Consider the following 25,265-nt stretch of genomic DNA (forward strand, 5'->3'; position numbering starts at 1 on the left):
CAGTAATTCCTCTCAGCAAGATTGCTATTGCTCCAACACCCCCAGGAGCTCTACATCCTCCTTGTTGTTGATTTTCATTCCCTAGTTTTCTGCTGTTTATGGTGTTGTTTGCTCACCACTCCCTTCCCCCACCTCTTCATTTCCCCCCTCCACCGAATTCCCTCCGGAAACATTGGGTCGGTTGTTGCTTTCTCCTTGAGCTTGCTTCCTATGCCTATCTTATGTAAGTAGGCAAACCAACAATAACAGAGACCAAACAAAAAGAAAAGATTGAATAAAAAGAGAAAAGAAAAGGAAAAAAGATAATAACTAGCAACAAACAAACAATAAAGCATACTTAATTCCAGGTCTGTCTGCTGACTTTCCAGGAGCTTCCCCTCCTAGCCCTAAGTTTATTTTGGGGGCTCCCCCCAGACTTTATGACTTTGCTTTGTTTCCATTGCTGATATGTTATGTTCTCTTCTTGGTTCGCCCTTTGTGGGGTGTTCAGACCAGGATAACTCCCCGCCGTGTGTCCCCATATTGTCCTCTGTCCCCATATTGCTCCAGTGAGGGGACATCCTGTCTTGAGCTGTTGTCAGCCCGACAGTCCTCTCTGTGCCTTAGCGGCTCCATGTAGGGACATCGGCCTCCAGGCTTGGTGTGCTCATATCAGGTATAGACCATCCCTCTCTCTTGGTCTTTCTTGGTTTGCTTCTGTGTGGGTGTGGCAGGCCAACCCCTCTCCCCAACCTGTAGGTTTGTGTTGCTCTCTGTAGCACACACTTTGAGGGAGGGCGTCAGTTTGGCTCTGATTGGGTGGGGCCACTCTGCTCATGCGTTGCTCCATATGGTTACATTGTCCTTAAGGTTTGGTGCACTGTGATGGGGGTCTGCATGCATACTCCCATTTCTGTGGAGACATAACCAATACTCTCCCCTTGGGTGGGTTAGTGCCCTGCTCCCCTATGTCAACAAGGCATCTTTGTGGCCTTGAGTTCATGCTCAACTAATTACAGAAAATTACCCCACTCACTACTATCAAATGAATTCTGATCCAGCTGACATGGCCATTGCAAATACCACAGAAGCTTGCCAGGGGCAGTTGAAGAGGAGTCTGTATCATCCTTCTGGTTCCTTCTTCCTTTCGTGTAAATATAGTGGCAGTTCTTCCCTGTCCTAGAGGGTCGCTGTGAGTCGGTGTTGACTGTATGTCAGTGAGTGAGAAGTGCCATTCAGAATTTAATGAGCAAATATTCTCAGTAGATATTAGAAAATAAACATTGGTTATTAAAGCTACAGGAAAATGGCATTTTTTCACCTCTTTTTGGAGTGGGTGAAGGAGAATACAGTTCAGGTGTTAATTAAAAGCTTCAGTTAAAATACTAATAATAGCAAAAAGTGAGGGAAAAATCTTTTGGTCAATTAGGGATTTTGAGAACTTGCGTGTTAGGTAATCCAAATTAGATATTTCTGGTGATAAGAAATCACTTGGAAGTTAATCATTTTGTATCTATGCCCAGCTAAAATTAGGCTAAAATTATGAATTAGAATTAAAGTGCAAGGGCCATCATTATTTATTTATGTGTCCAAAGCCCAATACCAAGAAAGCCCTCCAATTCATCAACTAGTTGTCAATAGCAACAACGATGACAGCAACAAAAACTACACGTAGGGGTGAATATATTTGACCCTGTGCTTAGGAAAAAGCAATTGCTGGTAAATATAAACTGTACAAAGAAAACAGTGAAGCAAGGCATTATAAGACTATCATTTTAGCCATTATAAGCAGCCTGATTCACATCACTAGTTCATGTGCAAGACATGATATTTGATGAGGATAAATGTTTCGTGTACACGAACAAAGTTATCACAAAGGCTCTAGGCATAAGCCTCTGCCTAATTGTCGATGAAGACCTATGAATGAGAGTCTGCTTTCATAATTTCCAGCCATGAACATGTTCTAAAGGAAAGGGAGTAACTTAAAATTTTGTCTGAGGAATGGAAAGTGCTTACAGAAATCTTCTCTACTGGCTGTTTAGAACTTTACGGGGACTCAGAAACCCAACTCGCTGCCCTCAAGTCAACGGTGACCCTGAGGACAAAGGGGTCAGAGGCTGCACTTCATTACAGAAGCAGCAAGCCTCAGCTTGCTCCCATGAACTAGCTGGTGGATTCAAATGCTGACCGTTCGCTTAGCAGTTTAATATATAGCCCACTATGCCACCAGGGCTCCTTAGCCACTTATATATAGGAGAGGAAGTCCTGGCAGCGTAGTGGGTAAAGTGCTTGGTCAGCAGTTCATACCCACCAGGGAGAAAGACATGGCCGTCTGTTTCCATGATGATTTAGTCTTGGAAAGGGTATGGCGCTGTTCTAGTCATATGTGCCAGAAATGACTTCATGGAGATGGGTTTTAGTTTCAGTTTACAGGTGGGGAAAAGCTTTAGTTGTTATTTGCTATCCTTGTGACTTCTAGGCTACCCTGAAAGTTCTCCGCACCTCCATTTCCTAATTTGCAATACCAGGACAGCACTGCTTAGTTTGGGGGTCATCACAATGATTGAAATGAAGAGTTTATATAAAGGCACTTTGAAATTGGAAAAGCACAAGCATTTATACAGAAATAAAGTTATCTTATCATAGACATACCTTATATTTTCTATTTTAACTGCCTAGTTAGAAAAGAATAACTTGCTTTTTATTTGTTTGTTTTTTTGCAATGTCAAGCTGTTTCAGATCCAGCTACTTTTGTAAAACCAAACCAAAACCCCCCTGAAACTCATTGCCATTGAGTTGATAGCAACTCATAGCGACCCTGTAGGACAGAGTAGACCTGCCCTGTGAGTTGCCGAGGCCGTAACTCTTGACTGGAGTAGAAAGCCCCGTTTTGCTGCATGGAGCAGCTGGAAGTTTGGAACTGCTGACCTTGCGGTTAGCAACCCAACGGGTAAGCACTGTAGCACTGGGGCTCAGAGAAATAGATATCTCATACCAGGGAGTAAGCTAGTTCCAATCAGCTGTATGCAAGCCTCATTCTGGCTAGTTTTTAGTAAAGTCTGAGTCAATGGAAAGTTATAAGTATAAACCCCTTTGGTCACAGAATGAAGATGAAGACCATAGGGAACAAAGACTTATTGATTACAATTCATTTTCAAGGCAAAATTAAATTTGCACCGATCCAAATGCAAGACCAGTTTTGTTAGGTCCAGAAAACCCTTTGGCCTTTTGTTCTGGGCTCTCCTGAAAGATGATGGCATGGGCTCCAACAGTAAGATTCATGAGCCTTGCTGTAATTGATCAGGACCGCATGATGAGGCAACATACGGACAAATATGCTTGATGCAGTTGAGGTATGGGCTGTCGTAAGGGCCCCAATAAAATGATTTTTTAGATCGGTAGATAGATAAGAAGGTGGGGAGCTTAGTGGGGCTGCTGGGTTAGAGAAAGCATCTATTTGCTCTTGGGAGACAGAATACATGCCCCAATGACAGGGACCTTCTAACTCGGGCTCCTCTGTGCTTGCGTTAGGCCAGGTTGTCTGGAGAAAAAGATCCAGCAACACCGTATGTATAAGAAGGAGTTTTATATCAAGAAGTAATCTTATATCAAAAGGCATCCCAGCCCAGTCCAACTCAAGCCCATAAGTCCAATATAAGCCTAGGTCTTCTTCAGACTCCTGTAGCCATCGGGAGATGACACAGACAGGTGAAGCAAGGAGCAGGAAGGTCACAGGGGCTGAGTGCAGATTCAAATGGATCCAACGTCGGTGGAAACGTGGTGCTCACTGACAGCTCTCAGGGTCTCGGTGACCCATTTGGGGCTGCTTCTGGAGGCAGGCAGAATCCCAGGAAGCCTGAAGGTGAAAGGGCAGAGAGAGAGTTCTCGGGTCCTCTCACTCTTATACAAAGAGGATGTCTATGATACCAATTGAGAAGTTGGGCTCTACTCCTACGCTCCCCCAGGAATATCTAGTTGGCACAGTCCCTAGCCATCACAGGGTCTCTTCATTTGTTTTTTACTCTATTAAAGTTGTGATTGCAAGAATGGGGGCTTCCTTGAACGCTGAATTATTGAACCCCACACAGTTGGGTTATCAGCCTAGTCTGACTCAGGAGTCATGCTGACTCCCAAGCTTGAAGCTGTTGTCTGCAAACCCAGCACCCAGTGAACGAGAAGGATTCAGAGGATTCAGCTGGTCATAAGTAGAGAGGCAAATACCCCTGAACGTATGGCGGGTACTCCGTCTCCCAGTCCCAAGTGGCTGGGGACCAGAGGGAGTATGAGAGCAGCTGAGGTCTAAACAAAACAGAGATGGGATGCTGAGATCTCCCGACAAAGCCGCTGGCGCGTGGAGTGGGGTTTTGTGACCCACCACCTAGGGTTCTCCGAGAACACTAGGGTGACCTGCACTTTCCTTGACTAGTTTAATACCATTTGCTGCCAGTTGTGCTGGCATGGTCCCTGACTACACAAACACACACATTGCCTTTTTATTCATTTTTATGTGTTGATCCTAGCTAGGAGTCTGAACAGAACTCTTCAAATATCAAACATGTGCTTTAGAAGCTGAAAAGTATTTTAGTCAAGTCCTGAAGTCATAGAGAAAATTAGAAATGGGATGAACTTGAGGATCAGTCCCATCTTGTTCCCCCACCCAAGATCACACTCAGTGATGCTAAGACCCTTGACACGCGTGTCCTTTATGCTAATCATGCTTCCAAAGGACGTTTCCACAAGTCTAGTTCTGCGAGAGGTTAAGGGGGGTATGCCAAAATAAGCTTCTGAAATCAACTACGAGTTCAGGTTCAACATGAAGATTTCTTTATTACAAAACTTTAAACATGAATATTGTGTATAATTTTTAAGAGGGACATACAGTGTACTTAATTTTCTCTTTCTTCTTTGAATAGTCACAATTATGGGTTTATGAGGGAAGTTAACAGGTTACAATGCAGGTAAGAACTGCCAAGAACATAGTTGTTTATTCGAAACATGGTATACAATTCCAACCCCAGGGAGCCTCAAAGCTAGCTCCCTCGATTAAGTGTCCAGGAGCCACTCCCCTCTGCCGAACACTTCAATCCGAAGGCGCTCAATTGCAGCTTCAGCAAAAGGTCCAGCTCCACAGGTCAGCAAATGCATCTCCTGCATCTCAGTGCCAGAGGCACTCAGCTGGACCTGCTCTGTGGTCCGAGAAGTCTATTACTGACTGTCTCTTGCTCTAGCTCCTGGTCCTGTTGCTGCTGATGCTCCTTCACCATTCCCCTGGTGTCCCAGTGTCTTCTAGATCAAGGAGGGTCTTTGTGCAGGACATGCTCCACTCCTGGCTCTTGCTGTAGTAAGATCCTCTGGTGGCTTCCAGGAGGGCTCATTTCATACACAGCAGGTGGGAAATCAAGATGAAGCCTGGTAACAAGCACTCACAGCTGATTCCTAACAGTATTTGCCCCTCGCTTTTCTTTCTCATATCTCCTAGGAAATGGCTGCTTGGGGAGAGTGACAGAGACACTAACTAAAAGAGCCCCATGACAGCAGTGTGGCCAGCAGTGTTCTATCCTGTTTAGTGTTCATTAAGCCTCTTGAATAATATATTCTCATTTTTCATGATATGGACGTTTTCTTTTAATATTGCTCCTACAATTTTCTCCATTAAAACAAGACCACACACTTTTTCTCTGTTTTCCCCCATTTAAAATTAAAAAACAAAAAACCAGACCCTCCTCCTCTTCTGGAATTCTGATCACATGTCAGGTATTTCTCTTGATGGTCTCCCACATCATTCTCAGGCTTTCTTCAGAATTTTTTGGTCCTTTTTCCCGATCGCTCCTCTGGCGGATCAGTAATGAGATGTTTGTCTTCTTTAAGCTCACCAATTCAGTCTTCCATTGGCTGAATTCTACTCCTTTGTCCTGCCAAGGCACTATGTGTTTCTGAATTGTAGTAATCTTCTGGATTTCTCTTGCTGTTGTTGTTTCTATTTTATATTAATTTTGCTTTTGTAGTAGTTCCCTCAAGCTCTTCTAGTGTTTTCCTGTGTTTTCCAAAGTTTCATCAATCTCTGTATAAATCTGTTGATGTCTAAATACTGTTCTTCTGAATCATTATTAGTTTTTACCTTAATATTTCTTTCTCAGAAACATTTCCTGATTCTGTGTTTTGTTCACCTGGTTAAGCCATTAGGTTGTGTTTCTTTGTGTGAAGTTAAATGATGTGTGTTTGTCTATATATAAAATGGATGATGGTATGTTGATAATTCTTGGCACAGCTGGTGAGGCTGCAGGGAGCACAAGTCTGACAGGTCTGTTTGCTGCTGTTGGCTCTCCTTCAAAGCTCAGCGTTCCATGGTTATCAACTGATCATTTCTGTCTTCATAGGATACAGTCTGTGTAGAATATCTGCTTAGTTCTCAGCCAGCTAGATGATACTTTATTTTCCTGGTCTTCTTTCTCCATAATTATGGAAGCAGCTTTGGAAAATCCTGTTTGCCTTTGTCTGGAGTTCAATCTCAAATGGAGATTTGGATGAGCATTTTTTTGAAGAAGTTTCTTTTGAAAAGCCTAAGAGAAAAAAGTGTAGATCAGACTGCAGAGCCTACTCAAAGAGCACAGACGACAAAGTGATATTGAAAGCTTACATGTATGATGCATAAAGCATAAAATGCTTAATGAAAAAAATGTGGGTTTTTTATGTCTGATCTTTTGATTTGTCACAGCTGCTTCTTTTCTCTTCATTTTTATCTTGAGATCAAAATAGCATCATCCAAAAATGGACACAAAACATCCTGTTGGTTAGTTATTCTCGTGGCTGATACTTCTATACTGGCTCATAGTTCACATAGAGAATTTTTGTTGTGTGACTCTTCTGATAGTTCTCCTTCCTAGGTAATGGAAAAGTGGAGCCCTGGTCAGGCTGTAGCTGCGTGTTGGGCTGCTAACTGTGTGGCCACAAGGTTAGCAGCTTGAAACCACCCGCCCTTTGGAATAAAGACAAGCCTTTCTATTCCTGTGAAGAGTTACTGTCTCAGAAACCCACAGGCTGCCCTACAGAGTCACAGTGAGTCAGCCTTGACTCAATGGCAATGAATTAGTATGACAATTAATTGAGGTATACATAATAATTGGAAGAATAGGTTCCTATATTGACACTAGCTCTATTTGGAGACTCTATGAATGACCTGTACATGTTTTCTGGTCAGTAGAGAGGTTTTGAAGGAATCTTGATATCTCAGTCATTACATATTTAATAGTTAAACTAAAGGGCTGCAGTAGGGACTAGGGACCCACTAGTGGCTCCACAGGAGAAAAGCACTGGGCATCTGCTCCCATAGAGATGACAGCCATGCAAGCCGTGTGGTGTAGCTCTACTCTGTCCTATGAGTCAGAAGCAGCAGCACACAGCAAGCCCACCAAGAAGTTACATCCACAGCTCTTCAGAAGCTCTAGGCAACTTTAGCCTTCTCTTCCACATGAACAAGCTCTATGGAAATCCACAAATGTCCACAGATCTTTGCCCCATGAGTCAGTCCTATCCTTTCTTGAAAATTTGCAGTTTCCAATTCCTGCTTTTAGGTCTTGACCTTCAAATTGTCTTTTGTTTTCATAATATTTTCTGTTTTAAAATTAGTACATCTTATAATAATGTGATGGATATTTGAGCAACAGGGATGACTTTTTTAAGATTACATTCTTTAAATGAGATTAAGCAATTTAATTTACTAATCCTATTAATTGACTACCTCAAATATTGACATTCTGAAAAATTAATATTTCCAATAATCATTGAAAAACATGTTAGATAGTATCACCCTCTTGAATTTTTGTTACATGTTTCTCAGCATATGTGTGTTAGTCTGGGTTGACTAGAGACACAAATTCATAGACACTCGTATGTGTACAAGAAAGAGCTGTATATGAAGAGCAATCATTTATTAAGAAAACATCCCAGCCCAGTCCAGATCAAGTCCATAAGTTGTCCGATATTAGCCCATATACTCAATGCCAGTCTGTAAATGCCTCTTCAGACTCACTCAATACATGCAATGACGCTGAATGCAGGAAGACCACAGGCCAGTGGGTGGAAAGTCTTGTGGTGGTGGAAGCATCATAGCACTGATGTGGGTTTCCACGTGGCTCCTCCAGCTCCAGGTCTTTGGCTCCATCAGTGTAGCTCCTTGTGGCTTGTCAACAGGAATGTCTCACAGAGAGAAGGTATGTCCTGCCTCCAGGAAGGAAGACAGGCGTCCTCAGCATCCTCAGGGGAAGACCATGCCCGCACAGAGGCATAATTAGCTCTGACCTGATTGACAGGCTAGACTCCATCCCTTCGCAAGTTGACAGGAGATTATGTAACTGCCACAGTATGAAACCCAGGATTTATGAACCTTTAGGGACAGCAAGTAGAATAATGATTTCTAGGGGGTACAGTGATGATGGCGATGGCGGTGGGGGGGTTGTTGGTAAAGGTGTTATGTCCAAGAAGGAGAAAATGTTTTGAAACTGATTGTGGCAGCAACGGTATAATACTGCTTGATGAAATTGAATGATGGAATGATATATTTGTATTAACTCCCAATAAAATGTCTTTTTTAAACAAAAAATTTTAATAAAAGAACTGGAAAATGCTCATTATCATGGAATCTTATAACATAATGATTTAGATATACATGTACATATGCCTTAAAATAAATTTGTAGGAAAAGCATTATTAGCCCAGGCCCTTCCTCCCCTACACTCTCTTCACCACAATAGCATATCTGTGATATTAATATTTTGTAGGACTCTGAGAAACACTTGTAGAATAAGACATATTGCCTATTAGGTACAGAAAAATAAACAAAATTAGGATTTTGTTAGAAATGCAAATTAGTTGTCCACCTTATCAACCATGAGGTTATTCCTACTCAGACTTCAGACTTCTGAGTCATCAAATCTGGGGCAGGGCACGTGCTGTGTCTCTCCTTTGACAAGTCCTCCTCAAGATTTGCAGGCAACTTAAGTTTGTGAGCCACTGCCCTAAGTTGATCTTCAAAGTACATCTTAATATCGAACCGTCTTTTCAAACAGCCCAGGGTGAAAAACAGCCCAGAGGTGATCTCCAACCCCCTCCGACTTCACAAGGGAAAAAATAAACTCAGGATCAGCCAAGCTCAGAAACCCCTCCAACCTCCAATTTCCTTTAACAATTCTGACACCACTTGTCCCCCCCTACTTCTCAGCTGGTTTTGATCATTCATTGCAATAATCTCACAGGCCTCACAAAATACACTCACAATCATGTGGCTTATTAGGAAAGTTTTCGGTTTACAAGTCAGGATCAGAAATGCTCCAGTGACCGGGAAATGCCAGCCCTAGTTGCTCTGAGGAACTTCTCTTCCTGGTTCTGACCTCTAATCTGATAAGGTTTTCTTTCCATGCTTTCACAAGGTTCTTTAACAATCTTTAAGTATTTGGGGGAAAACTCTATCTTCTTAGGTGGAACTCACACTATCTGATTCCTGGATTGCCTAATCACTTCTGGAACAATTAGACTCTAAGAGATTAAAGCCATCACTTTTTGTTGTTGCTTCTCATTTCTCTTGCAAATGAAATTTCAGTAAACTGCTTATAATTATTTTCTTTTCCAAAGAGTAATCATCATTAGTAATCTGACCTATACTTTTTATCTTGATCTTCTTCCTAAAGACTTTTTTTTTTTTTTGATTCAAGGACTGTTTATTGCCCTTTAGGAGTATTGTCCAGTCCAGTCTGTTAGGGCACCAAGCCCTGGCCCCAAAGCCTGTTTTTGGTATTCCCTGGCGACTTCGTTGCTCTGTTCCCTTGCTGTTCCATTGCATACCCTTAGTGTTTTGCCTGGGTGTGGTGGGATCAGATCAGGTGGAATACCCACACTGTGTCTCCAGTGTTGTCCCCTGTAGGGCTACAGGTCAGTGAGGGATGTCATGTCTCATAGTGGGGCCGGCCATATGGTCTTCTCTGTGGATTGGCTGCTCTGAGCCGGAATATCCTCATCAAGGCTTGGTGGGCCAGGATGTGCTCCACTCTCTCCTCCTCCCCTTTCATTTGCTCCTATGTGGCTCTGATCAGACATGGTCCTCTCCCAGAGCTGCAGAGTCAGTGCTGTCCTCTGAAATAAATTCTTCTGGGGGGCGGGTCAAAAGACATTTTAAGAAGTCATATTCTCATTCTTCCTTAACTTTCTTTGAGTGGCTCAACCTTTATCTTTAACGGTGAGAAATGTTCTGATTTATTTTTATAAATAAATAAAATTTCCATTTTTCTGACATTTATGCTAGCAGACATTGCTGTGATGCACTTACCTTTTCTTCTGCCAAACATAGCCATGCGTTTATGGATGAATCAGATTTATTTAGACAATGGAGAGAATCTCAGTAGTGGCTGTTTTTGGAAGCAGAAGAAAACAAGCATTTAATGAATCATTCATATGTGTGTTCAGGATTTGGTATTATACTACCAACTATCTTGCTAATAGGTATTGTTGCTTCTATTGAGAGGTTAACTTGCCCAGGATCGTACAACTAATAAGTTGGAACAATATGGATTGATCTGATTTTAAAAGGGCTTGCTTTTTATCCCAATCATTAATAGATAATAAAGGTGATAGGAATAATTTTTGTGCTTAAATTATTTACCTGCATCCTCAACTGCATTCCTTACAGCTATTGTGTTTTCTCTTCTTCCCATTCCTCTGGCCACATTCCTTCTTTTTAAACTTAAAATATATATATATTGGATGATAGTGTACAGAGCAGATCAATTATCCATTTAGGAATTTATACGTATTTTGTTTCATGCTGCTGATTACAATCCCACAATATAATTTAACTAATTCCACTTACTCCCTATGTCTAGGTTTTTCTATCCTAGACCCTTCAGCGCTGTCCTTGAGTAAACAGTAGGTTGTACCCTAAATTGTGGCGTATTCTAAGATATGGGTTATTGTTTGGCAGGGGGCCTGGTGGCACAGTGGTTAGCAGTTGGGAGGAGGTCTGCAAGCCTTGAAGCCTCCAGGAGGAGAGTTCTCCACTCTCTCCAACAGTTGCAGTCTTGAAAACTCACAGGGCTTATTCCACCCTGTACTGCAGGGTCAGGATGAGTCAGCAACCACTCAGTGACAGTGAGTTGTTTGGTGTGTTTTTTTTTTATTAATTGTTTGGCTGAAAATTGAACCCTGCGATAATTCATTTCCCAACCTGAAGACTCAAAAGGACTGTCTCAAGAGGTCTCTATGAGACAAATCCGTCTGGTTCTTTTATCTGATTTTGAATTTTGTTCCCCATTTTTCTCCCACTCAGTCCAGGACCTTCTAATACAATTTCTTTCCAAGTTCTTCTAAAAGAGACTGAGTTCTTCTAAGGGACACCTAGTTTTTCTGGTCGCAGGGTCATGGAGATTGACGTTCCTATTGTCCATGAGTCTATTGGACTAATTATTCCCATGTGTTATTGGGTTCCTACACTCTTCTTCCCTCCATACTGGGAGAGGCCAGTAGTTAGTTGTACCTTAGATAAATAATTCAGAAGACTTACTTTTTTGGTAAGTTGCTACTTATCAAAGTAGGCTGTAGAACATTATCTCTGTGAATTATGTTTCCCCACCTGACCTTGCAGTCCGCTCACCTTCCCTCCTTGTATTAGCTCTCTTTACTACAATTCCATCTGATGATGAACTATACAAATCCTCAAAGGCGGAAAGTTTTTGTGCCTTGGCACTGTCTGTGGTAACAGTGTCCAGGAATGATTTGTATTTGAAGAAACCAGGTTCCTGGTAAGTAATTGGACTTTCTTTTTGATTATAAGTAAACAATGTTTCCTAGTTTTGCTGTTATTTGTTTACATTATTTTTGTAGAGATGCGTTATATCACTGAAGGATAGGATGCTTATAAAAACATAATATATCGCATCTGTATTTACTCTTTAATTATCTCACCCACCTAGCCTGTAAAATTGGTAATTATTTTTTCACACTTATTTACTTCACACCTACTAGGTCCTGTTACAGAAGTCAAAACTGACATATACGTTACCAGCTTTGGACCTGTTTCTGATGTTGAAATGGTAGGTATTTGGGAAATGTAACCCAAGTTGCGAGGCTTGATGAAAACATGCAGAAAAGAAAACAATTCATATTTATTTGTTTTCATTCCCACAAAGCTAAGGAGTCAGGAAATAGCCTAATTAAATTCAGAAGATTTCTAAAATGTAAGACCCTGTATTTATGCTTCAGCTCCAGTGTTGGCATGTTTCTTGGTTTGGTGTCACTCCCGATAATTAAAAGAATGTTCTTATTACTAATTCCCCAAGGCACAATTGTGAGTATGGGTTTTGTTTGTTTGTTTTCGTTTTTCTTGAGAAATCCATGCGGTAGAGGAAATGAGAGACTTTAATTGGTTTGGGTGTGACGTTAAATTCTAGGAGACTTGTTCCGATGCTACACGTAGAGTTTTCAGGAGCGGGTTCTTCTCAAGTGGACCATCCAGTCCTTCTTCCCAGACAAGAATCGTTGTGAGGAGGGCTTAGGACCACACGACGTGTTGTTGTGCTGTACACAGGGTCGGCCCGAGTCAGAGCTAACTCCACAGTGCCCAACGAACATCAGGAGACTTGTGTGTGAACACTGCATGTTCACCCAGTTTCAGACTCCCTCTCTTTCGCTGTCTCTTGCGCCTTCCATTTTTTTGATGCTCACTGAGCTTAGAATACCAACCAATAGGTCAGCATGAATTTATTCACTCAATTCTGCCTTCTTATTCTAAATATATTTAGTTTAAATGACAAATAGGCAGTTTTATTTTCCTTTGACTCTAAACTTCTAGTGACTTAAATCCTTGGGTTATTTGACTAAATTTAATATGAGAAGTTTGTGAACAACAACCTTTGGTCTTTTATAGATTATATTTTGTCTTAAAGAAATGCCTTCTCTTTTATGATTAATTATGCAATAATACTTGTTGCACATTAACTCATTTTGCTATAACTCGCTACCTAATCTAAATTAAAGTACAACTATAATTACTGGCTGTTGGTGATTTTATTAAATCATAGTAATTATTCTTGAATGACTGATATGTAAGATAATTTATTTATCTGGAAAATGTAGTAGATTATGGTATCAAGACGGACATAATATGCTTTAATTGCTGAGAATCTTGCTTCTCTATTGATTTAAAATAATTCATGCCCTATTAATTTTATTTTTATTTGAGGGAGTCTATTAATGACTGGAGAGGAAGGCAAAGTGTAATGGGTTTTCTGTGCACATTGATGTGACGTCACCTGTGTTTTGAGTCCACTCCCAACTCTCTTCCTAGGAATACACGATGGATGTCTTCTTCAGACAGACATGGATTGACAAAAGACTGAAATATGACGGTCCCATTGAGATTTTGAGATTGAACAATATGATGGTAACAAAAGTATGGACCCCTGATACTTTCTTCAGGAATGGAAAGAAATCTGTCTCACATAATATGACAGCTCCCAATAAGCTTTTCAGAATTATGAGGAATGGCACTATTTTATACACAATGAGGTAATCATTTTCTTCTTTTCTTTCCATTTTAAAGGATCTATAGAACTCTTTTTTACAAAAGGCTGCATGAAAAGATAAGACTTTGAAGCCTCTGAGGAGGAGGCCAGGCCAGGAGTGGAACAGCAGTGTGGGAAGGGGGGGGGGGCAGGAAATTATAGAGGGAGGACAAAGGAGGGGGGGCAGGGAAGAAAAGAAAGAGAACCACATTTAGGAGGTTTAAGTAGGATATTATTGTTTTATTTGTTGAAATGGGCTGTGTAACTACATAGAACATGCTTCTTTAAAAACATGGAAAGCTCACAGCCTTAAAAGAAAGGAAGACAGACAGACAGAAAGAAAGAAAGAAAGAAACAGCCCTCCAGATTCCTTACCACCTGGGACCTAAATATTGGTCTAAGTGGCTAAAAAAAGAAGAAAATAACACTGAATTGGACTTGGAGTCTTTAGTGATTGTCTTCAGTGATATACAAGTTCATTTCAAATGTGTAGAAAGAAAGAAAGAAGACTAATTTTGTGTTACTGACTTCTTTCGTCGTAGACTCACCATCAGCGCAGAGTGTCCAATGAAGCTGGTGGATTTCCCCATGGATGGCCATGCATGTCCTTTGAAATTTGGGAGTTGTGAGTTAAAATAAAAATACTTTCAGAATTTATGACCAGTTCATACGCACTTATATTCATATATGTCAGTAATTTATCATTATCAATTGACAACTACTATCCATGGTTTGAATGTTAGAAGATTGATTGTTGACTAATATTTTAAGATATGGATGTAAGAACAGAGCCTTTCTCCCCCAAAGTGAATCCTCTTTACGCCTATTATATCGATGGATTCACAGTAATGAATAGATTGGTGGTCAGCAGTAAAATTTAGGGACCTCTAAACGATGTGCTAGTGCTTGCTGTAACATACATTATGGATTTTTTTTGTGTTTTATGACTGTTTCTCTTGTAAGCAGAGACACCTATGATAGGCTTGAAAAAGGCCAAAGGAGGCTGAGGGTTTGCTGACATGACCTAGATTGGTATAAATAACATAAGCAGCATTTTAGTATACAAGGTCTGGAGCATGGAAATCGCGGAGTTGTGGGCCAGGCCAGATCATATGGTGCCTTAGAGAGTGTGTCAGGGGGTTGGGGCTTTATTCTCGTGCTATAGGAAGCCATTGGAAGGCTTACAAGGGGCGTGTGGCGTACTTTGATTGGCATGTTTCAGAATCACTCCAGCCTTTTCAATGGAGAGTGGATTATACAGAGACGAGTGTGGAGACTGTTGCACTATTTTAGGAAGAGAAGATGGTAACTTAGAAGCGGATGATAGTGGAGGAAATGACATGAAATAGATGGATTTAGGATATTTTTTGGAGAGGAAGGCAAAAAGATGAAATGGATGGATGGTACAACATGGTACCAGCACACCTCCCCAGCCCCCATCCCCACCCCAGGTCCTTCCTCTGAAAGGGCAGCAAAATGTGATTGCCTCTTCTGATGTCTGCCTCAGACGTTCAATGCACTGCAATCAGACTTTACCGAGAACAGAGTGTGGCTTTTACTATTGCTTCAGACTCCCAGTTGCACTGATTTTGAAACTGCGGCCTGCTGTCGTTGTTGCTCATTGCTTAACTTCATGAGAATCGGCAGTCATCGTTCTTTTCCGAACCCTTCTAGCCCTCTAGTCAGTGGGCTTACTAGAAGCTATGATTCATTGCTTGATGACAAGTGATTTATGAGAGCAGTTAAAAACAGAAAGACCCACAGACAAAAGGATGTTCATTAGGAATTCATTAAAATCCATTTCTGGTGTAATAAAGTTAGCTTTACCCCAGGCAGCCTCCTCTAGAGGAATTTGGCCCCACACCCATCCCCATCCAATGTTCCCATGTTGTGTTCTTCATCGTGGGGTGAGAGCGCAGTAGTTGCTTAATGGGGATTCGTAGGAAATAAAGAAAGCACACCTTGGAAGCTGATGTTTGGGGACTGGGAATCTTTAAAGGGGGACATAGTACTCAGCATATAAGGATTCCAATTATTCTGGAAAGAGAAACCCACCATTTAGCTATGTTTACAATTCAGAGCAATGAGGAATAAACAAAAAACCAGACAAATAAGCAAACAAACAGGAGAAGCAAAGGGCTACTCTAGTCAAGAGAGAGATACCTGATTTAAAAGATCAGGCATGTGGTGACTTGAAATGCATGCTGAAGTTGCCTCGTGTAGTTCTGCAGGTAAACACTGCGCAGGACTGTGGATCGCTGAATAACACTAGCTTCACGGTTTTTGTTTCTTTCATTTTTTCTGCAAGATCACTTGAAAAGAAAGCCTTCCTAGCTGTCGACTCTTTTTGTAGAATAAAACAAGTCCGCTAGGACCCCCTGTGCTTAAGTCATTTTAGGAAAGTTTGCAGGAGGTGGCACACAGTTCATTTTGGTTATTTCGAACTGATTTGTGTGTGAGCCAAGCTATCTATTCTGGGTAGACTTGGGAGGCAAGCAGCTGGTCTCCATTTCCACTGAAGAGCGAATAATAGAAAATGGGCTTAAATTGCCGCCGGGAGGGATTTGTTGAAGATGGAAGGGAAATGTCCCGATTGTAAGATTGTAAGAGTTTAAAGGTAGTGGAACTGGTTGCGTGATTATATTCCCTGGAGGGCTTTACACACCATAGAGCCAGTTGTCACTGCTGAATGGTTCCCAAACAGCATGGCACTGCCCAGAGGCACCGTCTGGGAGAGGTGGCCTCTGGAGAGCTCTCCCAACACTAGGATTTGTTTTCGTGTTTGTTGGATTATCACAGGCGGCATCTGGTAGCGTTCCAAATGGTGGAGCTGCGTTAGGATGGAAGAAATCATTGGTCAGATCCTGGAACTGCGTTAGAATGGGAAAAAAGTAGCAGTTGGACTGTATTTTTGGAAGGGTTGTAGTTCTGGTTCTCAACACCATGCCCTACTAGTTTGAAGGTGATTCCAGGTGGAGGCAGACATAGATAGTCTTTTAGCTGCTTTGCTGGTAGTCTTCCCTCCTTCCATCCTTGGGTATAAAAAAGGAACATTTCCAAGCTGCGAGACTATTTATTTCATGGCAGAATTTTCTAAAACATGTTTGCATAAACCACAATGATCATTGTTTTCATGGACCCCATCTTCTCGTGAGCATGTTGACTACTCTCAAATGTTGATGAAAAGGGAGCGGCTACATTACCTTATTGTGTGCTCTCTTGCAGATGCATATCCAAAGAGTGAGATGATCTACACCTGGACAAAAGGGCCTGAGAAGTCAGTCGAAGTTCCAAAGGAGTCTTCCAGCTTGGTTCAGTATGACTTGATAGGACAAACAGTATCCAGTGAAACTATCAAATCAATTACGGGTGAGATGCTTAACCCCTACTTGATGTTATTGACAGAGCTTCATCCTACTTTGTCATTGAAATATCCAGTGTTTTCAGGGAAATCGCAAGAAATGTTCAGAAATAGAGTTGATGCATACATCGCAATTCAAGATTTATTTATAATTATAATCTTATTTTAGTTCAAAATGAAATGTGAGTTGTTCTTCTTATGCAGGAACAAAAGTCAGTAATCAAATATATTAAAACAGTTTGAACAAAAAAAAATGAAGATGGAGGAAGTTCCACTACTGGTTTTTTGTTGTTTATTTTTTAATCTTTGAATTGTGTGTGTGTGTGTGTGTGTGTGCTTCCTCAGAGTTTTTTTTTAATCTTGCCTAATTTCATAGTTCTTGTCTGGATTTTTTAAGAGCAAAGGCAAAAAATCTAAAGGCTAATTATAAAATATATCAAGATATGCCTTAAAATTGTCACAGAGTGATGGATAATTATTTTTGAGATTTCTTGTTCTGTTTTTGTAAATGAGATGTGAATGGAAAGAAACAGTTTTATATCATGGTTAATGCTAATTAATGTTAAGCATTGCTTGTTCTCAGTATAGCCATTATATGCACATATAACTGGGAAAAACTATTTTTTTAATTAATGACATTCATGCTTTAAATTTCAAATGGATTTAAAACAGACCTGGGAGGATTGAAATCACCTATTCTTGCTTTCAGTCTGAATAAGATTCAATTCCCCAAACCAAACTCACTACTATCGAGCAAACTGATAATAGTAGTTTATTCTTCTCTCCTGGTACTCATATTAAGTTTAACCCCAAACTAAACCATTCTCAGTGCTATCGAGTCACAGGATAGTACTGCCCAATGCATAACCACCATGCCTCTACGGCTCCTCATGAACATGATCATGCCTTCTTAAATAACTTTCTTGATATGTCCTCTTTGGATGTAACTTTAAACATTTATTCTCAACCAGAATTCTAATAGTTTGTTTCACACCTTAGTTTATTTTATGTATCTGGCTCAAATGCTAATAAAAATCTTTGAAGCCAAGTCTCTCCTTAAGCTAGTGTGCATGTGTTCTACTGACGTGCACACTGACTTAAGGAGAGAGTTGGCTTTGGAGAAGAGTTACATTTCTAAATGTCTATATAGATGAGGAAAATATAAGCAGACATGTATCACATAAAGAAATATATAACATCCTTCCTTGGGTTCAAGGTTAAAATCTACTCTCAAGAAATGGTTAAAAATAAATGAAGGCTAATTGCTTCAGCAATATGGAACTTGAAAACAAAAAATATTACAAGAATTTCTTTAAGTGATAGCCCAGTTTATTAAATGCCTAAGTTACTACATAGAAAGTGTTTTTTGGTCAAATGATGTTCAATATCATTCCCTCCTAGTTAGGAAACTACACATTCCTCAGTGTTGAGTTGTTATGTACCAAAGATAATTTCCTTGCCCTGAATACTGATTTTCAGTCTGTAATATATGATTACGATGCTCTTGAAAGTTTGCCTGCAGAGCCCATAACACATTTTCCTCGTGTTTTATTTGTAGGTGAATATATTGTTATGACGGTATATTTCCACCTCAGACGGAAGATGGGTTATTTTATGATTCAGACGTACATTCCATGCATTATGACAGTGATTCTTTCTCAAGTTTCCTTCTGGATAAACAAGGAATCAGTTCCAGCGAGGACTGTATTTGGTAATTGCAATTCATTTCTGGGGTGTTTTCATCCACATTCCATGTTGATCATGATTCATGGCAACTGTTCTTAGAATTTGTTTCTAAGAAAGCCTCAAGTCGTCATCTATCAGGCTACCCTGCACGCAGAATCATGGAAGCTTTCATTTTGGTCTAGTGGCTGCAAAGTAATGAGGTCTGAGAGTAAATGGGGAGTTCATCCCGTTCTCTTGAGGCCCCTTCAAATCTGTTGACAAGCAGACATAGGAGGACAAGGTGTGACTCTGGAGATAATTTCACTTTTTGTGATATTCTTGTTCTCCTATCTTAATACTGTGTAATTGAATTAAAATTATAGCTAGGTGTTAAAATGGAATGCACTGGGAGCTTAAAATAAAACAAATAAAAGTCATGGCTGGATGAATCTGAAAGCCTCAGAATAATTTGGCTTTTAATAAAGAGGAACTTATGCAAATGATTTAATGCATTGAATTGGATGGCATTGTAGACTTAGTTTATTTGTGCTACATGCTAGATACTTTTTTATTTTTAGTGGCATCCTGCATATTGTGTTTTAAACCATATGAAGTCTGGAACGCATGAGTTCTAAACTTTTTAAATGGTTATAAATCTTCCATGTCAATTGCACTTTTCAATAGGGCAATGAGTTACCATATTTAATATCAGAATTCTCTCCTCAGGTCATCATGGGGGCAAAAGTGTTCAGTGGTGGATTAAGAAGGCTAATGGTGGGAACTGCTGGCTTGGTTTCTTTATTTAGTTGGATCAAAGACTTACGATGCTGCTTCTTACCACACCACCACTGAAGTGATGCTGATGAGAAGGGACAAGGGGTAGTGGACACTTTCCCCAAATTCTGGTGTTTCTAATCCTACTTCCCCACTCTGTTAGTAACGAATCATATGCAGTGGTGTCTTAGTGCCCATAATAGAGCTGGGTATGGGGCTACTTCTTCCATGAAGCCCTCTCTGCCCCAAGAAGGTATGCAAATCACACTGTGAAAACTCTCAAAGAAGGCTCAGTGTTGGAAGCAGGATGTCATTCTTAGTAAAGTGGTAAGAAACTATAATAGTACCATCCATTGTATTGCTTTGTGAAGATGAAATCAAAGAACAACTGTACATTGCTAATGTTTAGGAAAGTTTAGCTATCAAAAATACTGAATCAGGTATAACAAATCTAAGCTTGTATTAAAACCTCAGTCTATTTTGTTCCATTGATAAAACTGTGATGCTCAATCTCTGCATCATAGACTTGGTGTGCTATTGAGTAAAATGCAATTCAAAGTGACCCCAGAGGACAGAGTAGAACTGTTTTCCGAATGCTTCGGAGGCTGTAACCTTCACAGAAGCAGATTGCCTCACCTTTTTCTGTGTGACCTTGAAGACCCCTGGGGACAGTGCTACTACATGCTATGGGGTCACTTGGAGTTGGAATCAACTTGGTGGCAGTGAGTTTGGAGTTGAGTGTGACGCTGTACTCTTTATAGGAGCAGATGGCAGGCTGCTTCTTTCAGGAACCCGCTGGTGAGGTTAAAGGACTGACCTTGTGTTAGCAGTCGAGTGAGTGCTGGACCGCTGTGGCAGCAGGGCCCCTGCTTCAGAGACTAGAGAGAATTTGAAGAGATGCTGAGTGTCCTACATATCAGTACTTGTGAAAAGGTCCATGGGGCACTTTCTAGGCATGGCTTACCTTCTCCCATACTTCTCACACAAGAGGGAGATTTATGCTAATGCTTTGTTTCTTATTTTTAAGAACAGACATATATGTCTTTTTAATGTTGACTACCAGACACAGCCCTGAAACCTCGCTTCGCAGGTACCTAATTTAATGATTACACTATTCCTTAGGTCTTTCCTACATATTAAGTGTGAGTTGACTGGGGTCAGTGGGGAGGGGGGCGTGGAGGACCGACATCAAATCAAGGTTCCTTAACTATCCGTACAACAAATAATAGCAGTGTTTTAGAAAACATTATCATGAACCATAGAAAACCATTTATGTTTCTATTAGGCTTTTTTTTATTTTCTAAATCGTTTTATTGGGGGCTCGTACAACTCATCACAATCCATCCATCCATCCATTGTGTCAAGCACATTTGTACATTTGTTGCCATCATCATTCTCAAAACATTTGCTTTCTACTTGAACCTTTAATATCAACTCCTCATTTCCCCCTCCCTCATGAACTCTTCATAATTCATAAATTATTATTAATTTCTTCTATTAGGCTTATACTTTAAAAAGTTCTCTTGTATTCCTATTATCATCCTTCTGATAGATATAGTCCTGAACACTGTCCAGGATAGCAAATTGTAACCCATCTCTGATTAAGTGCCAATTCTGGAGCCAGCTAGCTCAGGTTCTAACCCTGCCCCCCTCACTCCCCCCCTTCCAGGGATCACCTCTTACAAGGTTTGACCTACAATGAGCTACTTCTGCTTCCGTTTTTTCATTTGTGAAAACAGAATGAATAGTGGTACTACTATCTCGTGGTTATGAGGATTAAATTGGTTAATTTGGATTAGACACTTAAGGCAATGCCTCTCACATAATAAATACTACTTAAGTGTTATTTGCTATCACGGCATTCCACAAAGATGATCCCATTTGAGAATCACTGCTTGGTCTTATAATGTGAATGTCTCGTGTGTTTTATGGTTTTTATTAGCAACTTCAAAATGTATTCCTGATTGCTTTCCCAAATGGCCGCCACTATCCAAATAATAGGAATGATTGTCCCTCACGTAATGAATTCTAATGGTATGGTGAGTCGTAGCTCTAATCACAACTGCCCTGGCCCCCTCCATTTCATATCCAAGTAAAATAAAATAAATTCAGTAGCATTGAGTAATGAAGGAGTAGGACTGGGAAGTGTGAGTGGTTAATGCACTCCGCTGCTAACCAATAGGGTGGAGGCTCCAGTCCCTTCAGAGGCTTCTCAGAAGAAAGAACGGAGCATCTAGTTCTGAAAACTCCATTATTGAAAGCCTTGTGGAGCAGAGACCTACTTTGACACACACGGAGTCACCGCGAGCCGGGGTCCCCAAGATGGCAGCAGGTAGTACTAATACTGGTGCATTGCTGCTTGGGACCGACGAGTTGGTTCCAACTCACAGTGACACTGTGCACAACACTACGAAGCACTGCCTGCTCCCGCACCAGCCTCACAGTCACTCTTAGGTTTGCCTGGGGCTGGAGCCGCTGCGTTCTGCAGGCCGGCGTCCACCCTTGATTTTAAGTCACTCGCTGTTCCCTAGTTTTGTTCAAATGACTTCCTAAACATCTTTCTGGTACCCTCTACTAGCAATACTTGTAATACAATACAAAAATAAACAGACTTGCCATAATTTACTAGGCCCGCTCTTACTTTCCGCGGTAACACATTGAGTTAGACATTCTTCATTCCTATAGATAAAGAAAATGACTCAAAATCCTAAAGAAACTTGTAAGCGGTCTCATGCTTATTAGTGATGGATCTGAGACAACCTCCGACTTTGAGGTCTGCACCGTCTCTACTCTGCCCGTCTGTGCCCACAGGGGTCGTGAGGATGGGGGCGTGTGGGCTATTTGAGAGTTGCTAAGTACAAGTGTATGGATGTGAGCGGAAGATACTTGATGGACACCTTTTGCTATTTGGATACGGCATCTTCCCTGGTCTTATGCTCTTTAGCCAGAATATTGGCTTTGATTGACCAAGGAAAGTCGGCCTCGTCGTAACGAAATTTTTGAGGTCATCTGTACTTGGAAAACACTCGAAGCTCTAGGAAGGAGCTGCCTTAATTTTAATATATTGGGGGTACTAGCAATCTATTTCATAGGGAATTTAAATGAAACTAAATTCTGGTCGGTTTTTTTTCCCCGTCACTCATTAGCTTTCAGTTCTTCACTTCTAAGGAGAGAATTTTGCTAGGTAAGAGTTATCACTAATGTACAACATAGGAAAAGCGAAGAGTAGGTTAAATGCTCTCTCAAGGCCTCTGTTTCCGAAGCTATATGCCTTTAAGCCTCCTAATTACTATAGTAAGCAAAACATTAAGTGTGAGTAAATGCCAGCTGGCAGATCTAAGTCATTGCTATTTCATTTTCCGCGATAGGTCAGCCAACATTTCACTCTTGTGTACAGTCTTAGCCTATTCTTACACATTCTCTTCAGATCCTGGCCAGCCAGTGGACTACATATTCAGCTTTCTAAATGTAGCGACTGTGATTAATATTTAAACAAGGAAAAGATTCATGGTTATTGAAATGTTTTAGAGTAGAGCTATTTATGAATTTGTAACAGATGTCCTGCCTTCCTAGAAATAGAGAAAGCCTGAATTCTTACTTAGCCTCAAGTTTTTGGCATCTACTTGGTGTTCCGTTGGTGTACATCTCATCAGACTACTCTACCGAAATCCATGTATGAAGATCCTACCCCATCAGGCTAGTGATTTTCTTCAAGTTTAAATAGAAAGCAAGGAGAGCTTTCCAATATTTAGAAAAGATGGCAGAGTTCACACACTCAGCTGTTTATGCCAGCTACTTTCCTGTTTTTCCAACCATCATCATGCTGTCTGGAGCCATAATATCTGGAAGGCTTTTCTACAGACTTTAAATTCGAGCTGGTGCAAAGCAATGAAGGACGCATGGAGAGTAGCCCATATCCAGGGACTTCCTGGAACGTGGGTGATGGCTCGGTGAACCTGGTCTCTTACTCCTCTTTATATCCTGCACTGTTTTCATCGGAACATAATTTTTGGATTCTGGACTCGATGATGACAATGCTTTTCTGCTTACATGGAGTTACTAAGGAAATGTTTTCCTAGTGTAATAAACGATGAAGGTCAGGGCGTCTGGTGCTCAGGTTAAGCTTTCTATTATGAAAACAGTCCATGTCAAACCAACACGAGGTGCGCTAAGTTGTTTGTACCTGTGTTTTGGTTTCCTTTTCAAGGATCATATTATGGCTTTTTTAGACTTTTCTGAGTCTTTTTTATTAATTGGATTTAATACACATATATCATTCACATAAAGTAGAATTGTACAATTGTCACCGCAATCAGTTTGCACACATTCTTTTTCTACATGGGCTCCTTGTTATCCTCTCCCGTTTCCTCCCCACCACCACTGCACCCCTTCCTCGAAACCTCTATGCTACTTGCTGTCCCTAAGAGTTCATCAATCCTGGGTTTCATATACCGAGAAACAGAAAAGCATAGATAGGACACGACACCAGGAGGATGAACACCTCTGAGATGTACCCTATATACGAACAAACAAAAACAAAAACCAAACAATACAAACCCAAAACACAGAACATTTGTAAACGAGATCAGGTCCAGCCTGCAACCTAGGGGGCATCTACTGACAATGTTTTAACCGTTCATGTCTGATGTGTGCCTTTAGTCTTCTACACGCCTCTCTCCCAAGCACTCTGTTTAGCAGTCACTTTCCTCCCATGCCTCAATTTTAGATAGTGGGGAAGGGGGTTCTTATTTCCAACTTAGTTCCACAAATAAATCTTGGGCTCCCGCTGTCATCCATCACAAACTGCACTTCAGATTCTCACATAAACTTTGATACTAATCCCTCCTTTGACTTCGGATTATATTGATTTCGGTCTTTTGGTGAATGATGGTGGTGTGCTTCTTCCATGTTGACATCTTAGTCGACATCTCACTTAGATGGCTGCTTATTTGGAGACAAGCCTTTAACCCAAGGTGTTATTTTATCTGAAAGCCGGGCACCCTCTAAATGCTTCACCACCTTTTGTTAAAGCACCTGTATCTTTTGTGTTCCCTTCCAGGTCAGTATCAGGCAGGTTGATATTGTAAGAACGAATTGTTCCTAAGTTGGAGCTAGCATTTAGTATAAGCCCCAAATCCATTTCTGGATCTATGATTTTTTTTTTTTTAGCTTTTTTAAAAAAAATTGCTGTTACTTGGAAGTTAATACATATGGACTATCATTCCATAGCTTAATCACATCAAGCAGAATTGTATGGTTGCTTCCAAAGTTAGTCTCCAATCATACTTTTTCTTCCTGGATTGCTTGACAATGTCTCCCTTTTATCCCCCCTCCCCTCTGCTTCCTTCCTCAAGAAACCCTTGTTCTATTTGCTGCCCCTAGAGGCCCATCAAGCCTGGGTTTCATTTACCCAAAACAGAAAAGTAAATAACCCCACTTCAAGAGGGTGACCCCCAGTGTCATTGCACCTCTGAGATACCACCAACAACACTCCCCACCTAGTGTCCTCCAAAGCATCCTCAGTCCCCTCTCCCCACACCTGGAGGTCAGCCCTCCCTCCCATCCACCAACAGACCTGCACCTGTGCTCCCCTAAACTTGACTAATCCCCCTAGCTCTTCCTTTTCCTGCCCTGCCCCTCCCAGCAGTAAGCCTCATCCCTCTGACAAAGCTGCTTCCTAGAGGCTTAGCATTCCCATTTAAATGGTGCTTTTCACACTTGGAATCCTCTGGATGGCACAAACAGTCAAGCACTCAATGAGTACTCCAGAGGTTGTTCTGTTCAAGTTTTACATTCCCTTCTCTACTAAAGAGAATATAAAATGCCCAACTTTACTGAAGGCTAAGCAAGCCTTTTCTGAAAGGGCATACCTGTTGAAAATACTGTAGAACATGTAGTTCTACTCTGTAATTGTGAATCGGAATCTACTCGGTCAAAAC

General features: G+C 40.9%; 1 protein-coding gene across 3 annotated transcripts in view; it reads left to right on the forward strand.

Moving 5' to 3' along the window:
* Window positions 1-25,265, forward strand: part of GABRA4 (gamma-aminobutyric acid type A receptor subunit alpha4) — a 109,904-nt gene that overhangs the window by 21,419 nt on the left and 63,220 nt on the right. For 2 of the 3 annotated variants that reach the window (XM_075544980.1, XM_075544979.1), the window contains exons 3-7: window positions 11,989-12,056; window positions 13,310-13,530; window positions 14,069-14,151; window positions 16,752-16,895; window positions 18,446-18,598. In XM_075544980.1, the coding sequence (XP_075401095.1) occupies window positions 11,989-12,056; window positions 13,310-13,530; window positions 14,069-14,151; window positions 16,752-16,895; window positions 18,446-18,598 (669 nt within the window). The remainder of the gene's footprint in view (window positions 1-11,988; window positions 12,057-13,309; window positions 13,531-14,068; window positions 14,152-16,751; window positions 16,896-18,445; window positions 18,599-25,265) is intronic. The other variant, XM_075544981.1, reaches the window with a different exon arrangement.

This window comes from Tenrec ecaudatus, chromosome 3, assembly GCF_050624435.1.
Source record: "Tenrec ecaudatus isolate mTenEca1 chromosome 3, mTenEca1.hap1, whole genome shotgun sequence".
NCBI lineage: Eukaryota > Metazoa > Chordata > Mammalia > Afrosoricida > Tenrecidae > Tenrec > Tenrec ecaudatus.